The following is a 12,865-nucleotide window of genomic DNA, read 5'->3' as shown; positions in this document are numbered from 1 at the left end:
TCTTATCTATTGTTTTGCCTTTTGTCTTTGTTTTGTTCTATTTCTATCATTTAAATTTCTCCAGAATTCTACTGTTCAACGGCTCCCCCTTCTGCTTCTATTCCTTTCTCTCCTCTCTTCTACCTTCCAAAGTATTTAGATCAATGCTGTCTTGTTAAAATGTTTATTTTATTTTTATTTTTCCTCTAACTCTACTTTTCACTTCTCTATTACCCTCCAGGTACTTTAGTTAGATTGTGAGCCTTCGGGACAGTAAGGGAATTTTTCAAGTACCTTTCTTATTTCTAATCTTAATGTATATTTTCTGTAAACCGCTTAGAACCTAACGGATGTAGCGGTATATAAGAAATAAATTACATTACATTACATTACATTTTAGGCAGAAAGAACAAGGAACACGAGTATAGAATTGTCAGGTGCAACTCTGGGTAAGAGCGAACAAGAAAAGGACCTGGGTGTACTGAGAGAGAGGACCCTGAAACCATAGGCACAATGCGTGGCAGCAGCAAAGAAAGCAAATAGAATGTTAGGCGTGATAAAGAAAGGAATCACGAGTAGATCAGAGAAAGTTATAATGCCGCTTTATTGAGCAATGGTCAGACCACACTTGGAATACTGTGTCCAACATTGGTCTCCCAACCTAAAGAAGAATATAAAACTGCTGGAGAGGGTGCAGAGACGAGCAACAAAGCTAATAAAAGGTATGGAGAACTTGGAATACGAGGAATGACTTAAGAGACTGGGATTGTTCTCTCTTGAGAAAAGGAGACTGCAAGGGGATATGATTGAGACTTTCAAAATACTGAAAGGAATCGACAAAATAGAGCAGGAAAAAAAAATTATTTACAATGTCCAATGTGACACGGACAAGAGGACATGGACTGAAGCTAAGGAGGGACAAGTCCAGGACAAATATCAGGAAGTTCTACTTCACGCAACAAGTAGTGGACGCCTGGAATGCTCTCCCAGAGGAGGTTATTGCAGAATCCACCGTTCTAGGATTTAAAAGCAAACTAGATGCACATCTCCTTACGAGAGGCATAGAGGGATATGGGTGACTAAAATTACGCCAGGTGTACACCTGGCTGGGCCTCCGTGTGTGCGGATCGTCGGACTTGATGGACCGAAGGTCTGATCCGGAGATGGCAGTCTTATGTATGACTTTGAAAAATCCTTTCATGGAACTGGAAACAAGAGGATGAGCAGTCAGAGGTTTACCGTTGACTGGTCCATGAAAGGCATTGATAGCACTATGAACTCTGACTGAAGTGGTTTTAAGACCTGAGTTGGATAAATATAGAAGATAATCCAATACTGAAGATATAGAGGAGGATGAAGCACCATGATGACAAAGAGTACACCACGTAGAAAACCGTGTCCTCTTCTATTGGTAGCACTGCTGTGTAGAAGGTTTTCTGGATGCATCCAAAATGAGCCGGATAGAATCAGAAAGATCAGTGTCAGCTGAGATCATCCCAAGAAGTCCCAAGCTGTCAGGTGTAAGGATTGGAGATTGGGATGTAAAAGAGATCCTCGACTCTGTGTGAGAAGAGATGGAAAGATCTGCAGGGTATTGGCTCCTTGAGATTGAGCTGAAGTAGAAGGAAGATCCATGATTGTCTGGGCCACAGAGGGGCTGAGGATCATGGTGGCTGATTCTTGTTTGAGCTTGACTAGCGTCTTGAGAATGAGAGGAATTGGTGGAAATACATAAAGGAATTTGTGCCTCCAATACAAAAGAAATGCATCTGCCTCTAGACGTTTCGAAGAATATTGCCTGGAGCAGAAGTGAGGCAGCTTGTGATTGTGGGGGGATGCTAACAGGTCTATCTGAGGAGTCTCTCAAAGAGATGACATTCAAGCCTAGATTTAATTTTAGATTTTGTAATTTTTTTTAGGGTAGATGGTGTATTTTTCAAGGCAAATGTGATGTTATTTTTATTTGTATTCTTTGGGGTCTTTCCTATTATTATTGGAGTTCTTTTTATATTTTATATTTAAATTGCATTGTAAACTGCTTAGACCTGTCGTATACTCAAGTGGTATAACAGCTTTTAATAAAACATAAACAAACATAAAACTGGATCTATTCTGCTTTGCAGCTGCTCTTTGCTGCCCTTGGCAGACACCTAGTATGCCTAATGGTTAAGCTGGCCCTGTGCACAAGGTTTCAAACTTGCAGCAACACGGTGAAACTCAAGCATTATTTGTCAAATCTATCTTCTATTCAATCACTATCTGATGAGTAGTATGGCTAGTAGGAAGTACCTGGCCAGTGTACTGTAGTGCTCCAGGATGGCAGCAGCTTTTTCTCCACTGATGCCACTAATCTGCATTAGTTGACGGGCAAAGACCTCCCTCACCGTCTGGGCCTGCAGCATAGAAAAGGGAAGACATTACACTGCTATAATTATATGACCTAGTATCTTTGGTAGCCTCATAATACCCCATCAACACAGGTAGCACAGCCCAGTTGTCACCACGGTGTTCATAATTCTTCACAGTCAAGTTCTTGTTTTTCATATCTCTTCCCTCCAAGTTTGACTCTGGTAACCAATTTTACAACTGGTGAAAGGAGTCTCAGCCTTATACAATAGTGATACTAGGAGCCAAATTAGGTACAAAAGTATCAACTTCTGAAGGGATCTGTGGTGCCACAATGAGATGGCTGGGACATAGGAAAAGGAAAGGACAGAAAAACAAATAGAGGAGTCCAGTGATGCTAACAAGGCCATTAGATAATACTTATCAGGTTATTAACTTTATATATCAGGCTATTGTAGGAAAGATGTTACTCTCCACAAATGCCAAGGAAGCTTTTGATTAGACTGGGTGGGTTATTTCTTTAAAACATTTTAAAGAATAAAATTTGGGCCCGAGGTTTTGGGCTTATACAGAGGACTGAATTCTAAGATTAAAGTAAACGATTTTTTTTTCTTAGCAGGATGACAAGATAGAGATGCTCACTCTTTACTCCTGCTCACATTCTATTGAGTCACTTTCCCAATTAATTAGGCAATGTCCTACATAAAAACATAAGAATAGCCATACTGGGTCAGACTGATGTCCATCTAGCCCACTATCCTGTTTACAACAGTGGCTAATCCATGTCAGAAGTACCTGGCACAATCCCACATAGTAACAAGATTTCATGCTACCGATCCCAGGGCAAGCAGTAGCTTCCCCTATGTCTATCTTAATGGCAGATTATGGACTTTTCTTCCAATGTAACCATACCCTCCAGCAACAAGTTTCAGAACTTAAATATTCATTGAGTGGAAACATATTTCTTCACATTCATCATCATGTTACTTCATTAATCCCCCCTCTTTTACTAAGGCGAGCTTCGATTAGTGCGCGCTAAACGCTAACACGTCCATAAACTAACACGCACGCGTTAGCCTTTAGCATGTGCTATATCGGTTAGCGCACCTTTGTAAAAGAGGGCCTACGTGTCTCCTAGTCTTTATAGTTTTCAAAGATTTAAAAAATTGATTCACATTTACCTATTCTATTAATTTTTCTTATATTTCACTTCTACCCTTAAAAAAGACTCCAAAGTGGTTTACAAACCAATAAAAAGTACCATATTTTTCGCTCCATAAGATGCACTTTTTTCCACCCAAAAGTGGGTGGAAATTTCTGTGCGTCTTATGAAGCGAAGGTAAAAACATTTAAATCCCCCCCAACACCACAAATCAACGTGCAGCAGCCGCACTGCCTTGTTAAACACCACTCGCCGGCCCCCCCGTACAATTGAAAAAAATACCCCCGCACCGTCTTTCAGCACTGCTCGCTGCCGCCCCTCATACAATTAGAAAACACCCCCTGCTGCACTACCTTTCTGCATCGCTTGCCCCCCCTACAATTGAAAAAAAACACCACCCTCCGCACCACACTACCATTCAGCACCCCTCCCCCGCCGTCACTGTGGAATTACCAAAACAAACCCATCGCTGCCATACCTGTTTCCAAGCCTGGTGGTCTAGTGTATATCCCTCCCTCCATGGCTCGGCATTATTTTCTGGCAGCAGGCGCACAAGTCAGGAGTGCGGCGGTGAGGGCCAAGCTTTACACACTCCTGCTTGGGCCCGCGCCGCTTTCTGAATGGCTGGTGGCAGTTCTTGCGGGACTCTTAGATTTAAAAAAGGTTGCACATGGAAGGTAGAGCTAGTGGTATTAGTTATATGATCCAAATTTGTTAGGTATTGATATTAGGTCTATCATTTCCCAAGTATTTTTAACTAGTGCACTCTCTTTTTATACTATTCTACCAGTTGCGTTTGTTTTCAATAGTAAGATAGAGACTCCATAAAACGTTCTAATCATCTACATGTTCATTTTAAAAGAAGTTGATCATGGTAAAACTATTCTCTGAACTTCTATAAATTCTGGATATTTGCTTAATAGGAGCTAATTTATTTATAAGCTCTTCATAAGTTCTATTCCAGTTCTCCAAAACATTTTCATTTAAAAAGGAATCTGAAAGACCTTTTGTATTAAGACCTTTTGTTATTCGCTGAATGTCCAGCCTTCTTACAATGTAAACCGCCTAGAAGTCGCCTGACTATGGCGGTATAGAAAAATAAAGTTATTATTAAAGAAGTAGTTGGTCAATATCTTCTCTTGATAGCTACAGGTAATTATGAAATTAGATTTTATTCTTAACAAATATTATACAGGGACAAATTACTACAAGCTTCTCAATAATATAATGTTATCAAAATTTCTCAGTCATAGAAGCTAATAAACTACTGAAGAGAGCTTTCAACTAGAATCGGTGGGGCAGGGTGATCAAAGCCCCAGGTAAGTGAAGCATTAAATACCTCTACACTGGTTTTGTGATGGAAGAGGCTGATTTGGATTTAGTAGCTATCACAGAGACACGGTTTACATAGAACTATAATCTGGGCTATAATCTATTCAGGAAAGACAACGTAGGAAGAGAGGGAGAGAGAATGGTACTATACTGTATATTAAAGATGATATGAAAACTACACACCTGTAGAACCTACATGATAAGGAAGAAGTATTGTGGGTCAATCTGCAAAAAGGAATGGGAAATGTATTTACATTTGTGTGATATACAGGCCTCCTTCAGACACAGAACAAACAGACAGAGATTTAATTGAAGATGATCAAAATATGGCTGCAAAGGTGGAAGTACCACTAATAGGTGATTTTTATATATATATACTAGATGCTGATTGAGGTATTCCTATTGCATGGTTTTCTAGAAGAAGGTCTAGTAGCGCTTTAGAAATAGTAGTACTAGTAGATCCTAGATTCTCTACAGGTGGGGATCTATTCTAGCAATCGGCAAAGGAAACCATGTGGGATGGTGGCTATATCAGACTTGGTGCTTACAACTAGGAAGAGTATTTCTTATGATATAATAAATGATCATCTGTCATCCGGTGATGTTTGGATGGTGTGGTTTAATATTAAGATAGGTGTGGAGAGGAGTTATTGTAAGGAGAACAAACTTTTTTGTAAGAAAAGTAAATAAAAATTAGAGGAAAGGAAGGACACTTTGATTTCCAAAAGTAGTAGCTGAAAAGGTAAGGAAAAAGAGGTTAGCCTTTATAAACAACAGATTGCAGAAAGAGGAAGATAGGTGATAACATCTGGAAAAGCTAAGAAAAGCCGGTACAGTAGTTAGAAAAGCAAAGATGCAAATGGAAGAAAAATGAAAGATTAAGGGCTAGATGCGGCTAGATGCACAAAACTATGCTGGTCGCTGTGGGACAATTTCTTGGCCGATTCTGGAACAGTGATTGCTGTTCCAACAAGTTTGCATGCAAATGATTTGCAAAGAGGTAATCCTGTCTGATCAGTCGCTGTGAGACTATCCAGACAATTCTTTAACACATGCACAGAGCCTGTTTGGGGAAGTCCGAACAGCTGAGTGACAGGGGAAACCCTAAAGCAGCCTCCTGCCACTCAGCTGTTCGGGGCTTTTTTCTTTAAATGGCCACCCCCTCCCCAATGATGGTAACCCCCCCCCACCAGTACCAAAATAGAGGCAGGAGGGATGCTCACTCCCTCCTGCCACCACAAAACCCCCCTCCCCCCATGTCAATAAAAATCGGCAAAAGAGATGCCCACTCTCCCAAGCCGCTGTAAACCCTCCTTGCCAGCAAAAATTGGCATGAGGGAGGCCCACTCACTTCTACCACTGTCAACCTCACCCCCCCTGCCGAACAGAACCCCTTGCCAGGACCCCCCAAACATCCCTCCCCTTCCTAAAAAAATAAGCAGCAGGAAAGATGCTCACTCCCTCTTTTCACCAGATGTCCCCTGAACCTCCTCCATACCTGTTCACGAAGTCGACAGCAGGAAGGTTGCCCAGTCCCTCCTGCTCACGGGTCCGCCACTCCAGGATACAGAGGGAAGAGCCTAAGGCCCTGATTGGCTCAGACATCTAAGGCCCCGATTGGGATATAAAGGAAGGAGCCTAGACCTGTTGTTCTTGGGGGGTTAGGGTGGGTCTGATGAGCCTGCTGCCAAAACAGAGGAACCAAAAGCAGCATCAATCCAGTAAAACTTGGTAAAAGTATGCAAGGATGATCAGGTAGCAGCCCTGCGAATCTCCTCCAAAGAGATCACCGATGACTCTGCCCAAGTGGAAGAAACGCCTCTTGTAAAATGAGCCCTCAGAAGAGGGGGCTTCTTTTCAGCATCAATGTAGGCAGAGGAAATAGCCATAGGATCCATCTCGAAATAGTGGCTTTCGAAGCCAGCCTGAGGTCACTGGATGTGCCAGAGCTGACCGCATAGGGAACCTATGCAGCACAAAGACGTGAAAGTGTAAAAATCCTGAGTAGAAGAAAAATAAAACATGAGCAGAAAAGACTAACTCCTACTGTATTGCTTGTAGAAAGCAACTGGTGACCAGAGAACAGGTCCTGAGGTAAGAAGGGAGGGTCATAAAAATTCTATAAATGAGGCTTCCTACAAGTAACCTCGTGACAGGAGATGCATAACCCACCTGTCCAGGAATAAAGCGGGATTGTATAAGAATGCAGTTATTTATCTGGACTGCAAAAACCTGAGGGAACAGTACAGTTTATGGAATGAAAAGTTTAGTACAGTGGTGCCTCACACAACGAACTTAATTCGTTCCAGGAGCAAGTTTGTTATGTGAAAAGTTCGTTATGTGAAACGCGTTTTCCCATAACAATACATGTTAAAAAAAATAATTCGTTCTGTAGCATAAAATATGCTAAGATGACATAAAAAAAGATAAATTTTTTGTTATTATTTTTATTTAGATACATCTAAAAACATAATTGTTTTTTAAAACAACACACATTTTTTAAATTTAAAGACAGACTAAGTAGAGTCTAATTTTACAGTGAGAGAGGGCAGAGTCTCAGCGGCAAAAACTGGGACTTAACTGTTCATTTTTTAAATGCCTGCATGGTTGAAAATGTTGTCCATTTCCTTGGGCAGATCATTCTGTCTATAATACTAGTTTATACTTATTACAAAATGGTCTTAATGGATAAGCTTTTTTTTCCTGTTTCTTTCAATATGTAAACAGAATGCCAATGGTGAGAGAGAACAAAGCTGTTATTTTTCTAGCATCGGGGAAGCGGCGAGAGTAGCTCCGCCCCCCCCAACGCATCAGCAGTAGGCGCCGGGCCCCTGCGAGCCGATGGTCCGCCACTGCACAGGGAGCCAGGCGGAGAGAGGGCAGTTAAGCGCAGTGCCTGCGCGGAAGGATGCAGCTCGGGCGACTTCGTTGTGTGAAACGAAGTTCGTTGTGGGAAGCAAGACATGAAGTTCGTTGTGCGCAGCGTTCGCTGTGCGAGGCGTTCGTTATGCGAGGCACCACTGTATACGAAAGAGGAATGAGACTTGAATGGGATCTCAAGTGATGATCTTAAGGTGGCCAAACAAGTAGAAAAGGTGACAGTGAAAGACAGAATGATGCTTGGGTGCACAGGGAGAGGATGGCCAGTAGGAAAAAGGAGGTGACGATGCCCATGTATAAGACTCTGGTGAGACCTCATCCGCTATAATAAAACCTTAAGCGCGCATGTGCACTTCAAACAGCTCCATGATTTGTGTCTCCGTGTCAGACATGCGCAGTACAGTGTGCGGCACGTGCGGCTCAGTACAGCGTGCAGCGGTGGAACTTATAGCGGTTTGGTTTGTGTAGCGGTTTCCTCAAGCTTCCTCCAGCTGGAGCCTGCGCAGGTTTCCCTATCTATACAGCCTGCGTCGGTGCAGCAGTTTCTGTGCGGCGGTTTACCTATCTGCGTCAGACCCTGCCAGAGCTGCTTCATTTTTACAAGGTAGGTGGGAGAAGGGGGCTGGAGCTGAAGCATCTTAGCACACGAGAAACAGACAGGTAGGGGGCAGTGAGAGAGACAAACAGACACACATAAGGAATTGTGTACAAGGGGCCAGGGAGAGAGACAGAAATAAAGACAGACGGACAGAAGACAGACAGACAGCGGCCAAGGAGAGAGATAGAAAGAAAAAAAAAACAGACTGCAGCCAAGGAGAGAGACAGAAAGAAAAAAAAGACCGACAGACAGATAGCAGCCAAGGAGAGAGACAGAAAGAAAAAAAAGACAGACAGACAGATAACAGCCAAGGAGAGAGACAGAAAGAAAAAAAAAGACAGACAGACAGCGGCCAAGGAGAGAGACAGAACAAAAAAAAAACAGACAAGGGGGCCAGGGAGAGAGACAGAAAGAAAGGGGGCAGGGAGAGAGAGAGAGAAAGAAAGACAGACATACAGAAAGAAAGAAATAAAGAAATGCCTAAATCTGCACACCTATTCTAGTACCCGTTAATCTATCTAACGGGCTTAAATACTAGTTTAGAATATTGTGTACAGAATGCAATTGGTCCAGAAGCCAGCTACTAAAATGGTCAGTGATCTTTGTAATAAAGCATATGGGGTTAGACAAAAGTCTCAATTTGTATACTTTGGAAGAAAGGGGGAAGAAGAGAGGTAAGATAGAGATGTTTAAATACCTATGTGGCATAAATACACAAGTGGCAAGTCTCTTTCAATTATGAGGAAACTTTGGAATGAGGGGCTTTCAATAAAGGTGAAAGGGGGTAGACTCACAAGTAACCAAAGGAAATACTACTTCATGGAAAGGTTGGTGAATTCATGGAACAGCCTCCTGGTGGAGGAGGTGGGGACAAAAACAGTATATGACTTCAAGAAAATTTAAGACAAGAACAAAGGGTCTCTAAGGACTTACCAGAGAGAGCAGAAGGCATGTTTGGGCAGACTGGATAGGCCATATGGTCTTTATTTTTCAGCTATTTAGGAGTTCTTTGAGGATGCAAAAAAGCAGTTTCTATTGGTATTTTTGTTCCACAGATACTATTGTTGGATAATGTGGTGAAATCAGTTAGCGTAGCAGGGTTTAAAACAGGCTTGGATAATTTCCTAAAAGTCCATAGGCCATTATTGAGATGGCTTGGGGAAATCCACTGTTATTCCTAGGATAAGCAGCATAAAATGTGTTTTACTACTTGGGATCTTGCTAGGTACTTGGGACCTAGGTTGGCCACTGCTGGAAACAGGGATACTGGGCTTGCTTGATGGACCTTCGGCCTGCCCCAGTATGGCAATTCTTATGTTCTTATAGAAACAAAAAAAAAATGAAGGCAGATAAACATTTAAAATGTATAACTTATGAACATCTAAGAACAGAAGCCCTAAAATTACTAAATCAAATGAAATGATTAGTTGCTCCTCCCATTTTGTTTGGCTTATGCTGACAGCCATTTGTAGCAGCAAGCACTGATCCTACTAATTCTATGATAGCCCCCTAGCGACGGCAGTGGAGCCGCATACCTTGTTCTTGATTGCACCCTCATTGAATTCCCCAAAGGTCATCAGGATGCAGGAGTCTGCAGTGGGCATGAAAGCTTGTCTACACTTTGATGCTTCTTCTTTTGTGCAGCCCAGCAGTGTTTTGTTCTGTAAGAGAGAGGAATGATAAGCCTTGGTCAATAAACACAGTAGAAAGAAGTTTGGCAGAAATGGACACAATCTCCTCCTACCTTCCAGTCAGTAGCACTATATGCAATAGGTAGAACAATTTATCATGATCAATTATTCTTAAAATAATGCAAATCAAAGAGATTATAAAATGGCAAAGAAAAAAAAATGGAGGCACTCTATTTGGGTATCCTCTTAAAAACATGTGGTAAAACTCCAGGACACAGTAGTTGCTATAGAAAGATCTCGTAAGTCTTTTCCCCCGCCACAAACGTTTTCTATTTTTGAACATGAATAATACTGAGTTAGGACCCAAGTTTTTTTTGTTTGTAGTTTTCTACAGACTTTGTAGGTTTTCCCTAATATTGTTGCAAAACTCTGTCATCCACAATTGGTTTTCTTTGCTAATGCTGAAAGGGCTGACTTGGAAGGTAAGAAAAAATAATATTGTCACTCACAACCTGCCTCCTCCTTCATTACCTACCTTATACAGTCTCTGCAAGTGATGACTCATCAGGGTGAGGTAAGCCGCAGATTCCTGGATGTCCTTGGTGCGTTTGATAAAAAATCCATCCACAACCTGAAAGAGAATCAGGAGGTATTTTATGTTTAGAAGCTGGTCTTTTGCTATGGCACTGTAAAGACGGCACCTGACAAATTGGGGGAGGTAAATGCAATAAAAACAGGTAACTGGAAATGCACCTGGTTCAACAGGGGTTCAGTAGCAAGGAAGGAGAAATTAGGTTCTTACCTGCTAATTTTCTTTCTTTTAGTCTCTCCAGACTGGCACAGCTCACTGATGAGTAATAGCTCACCATGACCAGAAGGTGGAGACTGAGACACAAACTTTTGGCTGAAGTACAAGTGGGCTGTGCTTTCCCAAATACATTCAGTCTGCCAAATAGCCTAGCAGAAAACTAATAACTGTGAATTATAACAGCAACAACACTCCTAGAAGGAGAGAAAAAAACTAACATATAGAAACACTGTTGGATATTGAATAGGATAAAGACCTTCTGAAACATCCCCACAGCTCTTCAACATACTAAAAAAAACACGAGATCCCGCAGAAAAAAACACACTCTTCACGCAAATCCTGAACAACACAGACAGAGCGGGGGCTGGAGAAACTAAAAGAAAGAAAATTAGCAGGTAAGAACCTAATTTCTCCTTCTTTAATCGTCTCTCCAGACTGGCACAGCTCACTGATGGGACTTACCAAAGCAGTACCCATCACGGGTGGGACAATCGAAGGGCCGCCACAAGCAAGCAATCCCCGAAAACCACATCTTGACACGGTAGTGCTGCACAAAGGAATGGAGAGAAGACCATACCGCTGCTTCACAGATATCTACCAGAGATACCAGGGAAGACTCTGCCCAAGAAGCTGCCCGACCCCGAGTAAAATGAGCTTTAAGAAATTCAGAAGAACAGGCTTCTTTTGAAGAAGATACACTGAAGCTATAGTCTCCATGATCCAGCGTGCAAGGGTAGCCTTGGAAGCATCTTCTCCTCTACGAGGACCTGCGAGGAGGACAAAAAGATGATCTGACTTCCGGACCTTCTGGGTCCACTGAACATAAGAGCGAAGGATCCTACAAACATCCAATTTTACAACTGTCTCTGTTCCAAAGTGCCCTCCCAACTACCCAAGACCGGGAGGACCACGGACTGGTTGACATGAAAAGGTGAAACCACCTTTGGTAGAAAAGAAGGAACTGACCGCAACACAACGCGCTCCCTAGAAAACCCCAGGAAGGGAGACCTACAAGAGAAAGCCTGCAGCTCAGAAACATGTCCATCAGATATAATATCCACCAAGAAGACAGCCTTAACATTAAGGTCCTTCAGTATGCAGGAGCCCAGAGGCTCAAAAGGAGGGCACAAAAGCACTGACAGCACCAGATTGATCCCAGGCTGAAACCGAAGGCCACACTGGAGGCCGGAGCAATTTGGCCGCCCTCAAAAAACGAATCACATCTGGCGAAGAGGTCAAACGCTTACCATGCAGCAAACCGCGAAATGTAGATAAAGACACCAGCTGAACCCGAAGGGAGGACCAGGCAACACTTCTGTCCATGCCATCCTGCAAGAACTCCAAGATGTGAGGTAAAGAAACACGAAGGGGAACCACACCCTGCATGGAACACAACTCCTCATAAGTCCGAGAGATGGAAAGTGTCCGGGAATCCAAGAGAGTGGAGATCATCTTATCTGAATAATCCTTCTTACTTAAGCGTTCCCTTTCAACAGCCAAGCCGTATCACAAAAGGGAGCTGGATAAAACATTGGAATGGGACCCTGCATCAGGTCAGGCAAGAGGGGCAGCGGAAGAGGATCTGCCATGAGAAGACAAACCAGATCTATGTACCACGGGCGCCTGGACCAGAAGTAAGCCACCAGGATCACGTGGCCGAGGCACCGAGCAATGCGAAGGAGTACTGCCCACCATCGGCCACGGGAGAAACATATACAGGAAGTCCTTCGTTGGACAAGGCTGCACCCGAGCATCCAGCCCCTCGGCCTGAAGATCTCTGAACCAACACTGAATAAAATAAGAAAAATACCTTGATTGGCATGGAAGGAAGAAACAAGGCACCTGGAAAAGACTAAGGAAGACTCTCAGTATGACAATGCCTGCAATTCCAAAGTTCTCTGCACCAAAAATGACACCTTCAAGCTCACATCTTTCAACATGGCTTCCTTCATCTTCTGCCCTTTCTGCTGCTTAAAAACTGAAGAACCTTAGCATTGGACACTGGTGCTATCAGTTCAATGATCAGGTGGCCCCATTACCATAGTACCTCTGCAAAAGCCTCTGACCCCAATCTCCACTCCCCCGAGTCCCATCAATTTCTGTTGAGAACATCCACTTTAATGTTGTCC

At 42.8% G+C, this 12,865-nt stretch overlaps 1 protein-coding gene across 3 annotated transcripts in view; it reads right to left on the bottom strand.

The window, feature by feature from the left end:
- MUS81 (MUS81 structure-specific endonuclease subunit) overlaps nt 1–12,865 on the bottom strand; it is a 117,043-nt gene that overhangs the window by 5,971 nt on the left and 98,207 nt on the right. For all 3 annotated transcript variants that reach the window (XR_004540252.1, XM_033953610.1, XM_033953611.1), the window contains 3 exons: nt 10,464–10,559; nt 9,833–9,958; nt 2,269–2,372 (listed from right to left, as the gene is read on the bottom strand). Coding sequence is in view for 2 of the 3 variants with exons in the window: in XM_033953610.1 (XP_033809501.1) it covers nt 2,269–2,372; nt 9,833–9,958; nt 10,464–10,559 (326 nt within the window). In the remaining variant the exon portion in view is untranslated. The remainder of the gene's footprint in view (nt 1–2,268; nt 2,373–9,832; nt 9,959–10,463; nt 10,560–12,865) is intronic.

The sequence above is a fragment of the Geotrypetes seraphini genome, chromosome 8, assembly GCF_902459505.1.
Source record: "Geotrypetes seraphini chromosome 8, aGeoSer1.1, whole genome shotgun sequence".
Taxonomy (NCBI): domain Eukaryota; kingdom Metazoa; phylum Chordata; class Amphibia; order Gymnophiona; family Dermophiidae; genus Geotrypetes; species Geotrypetes seraphini.
This window is presented reverse-complemented; position numbering and strand designations above follow the sequence as displayed.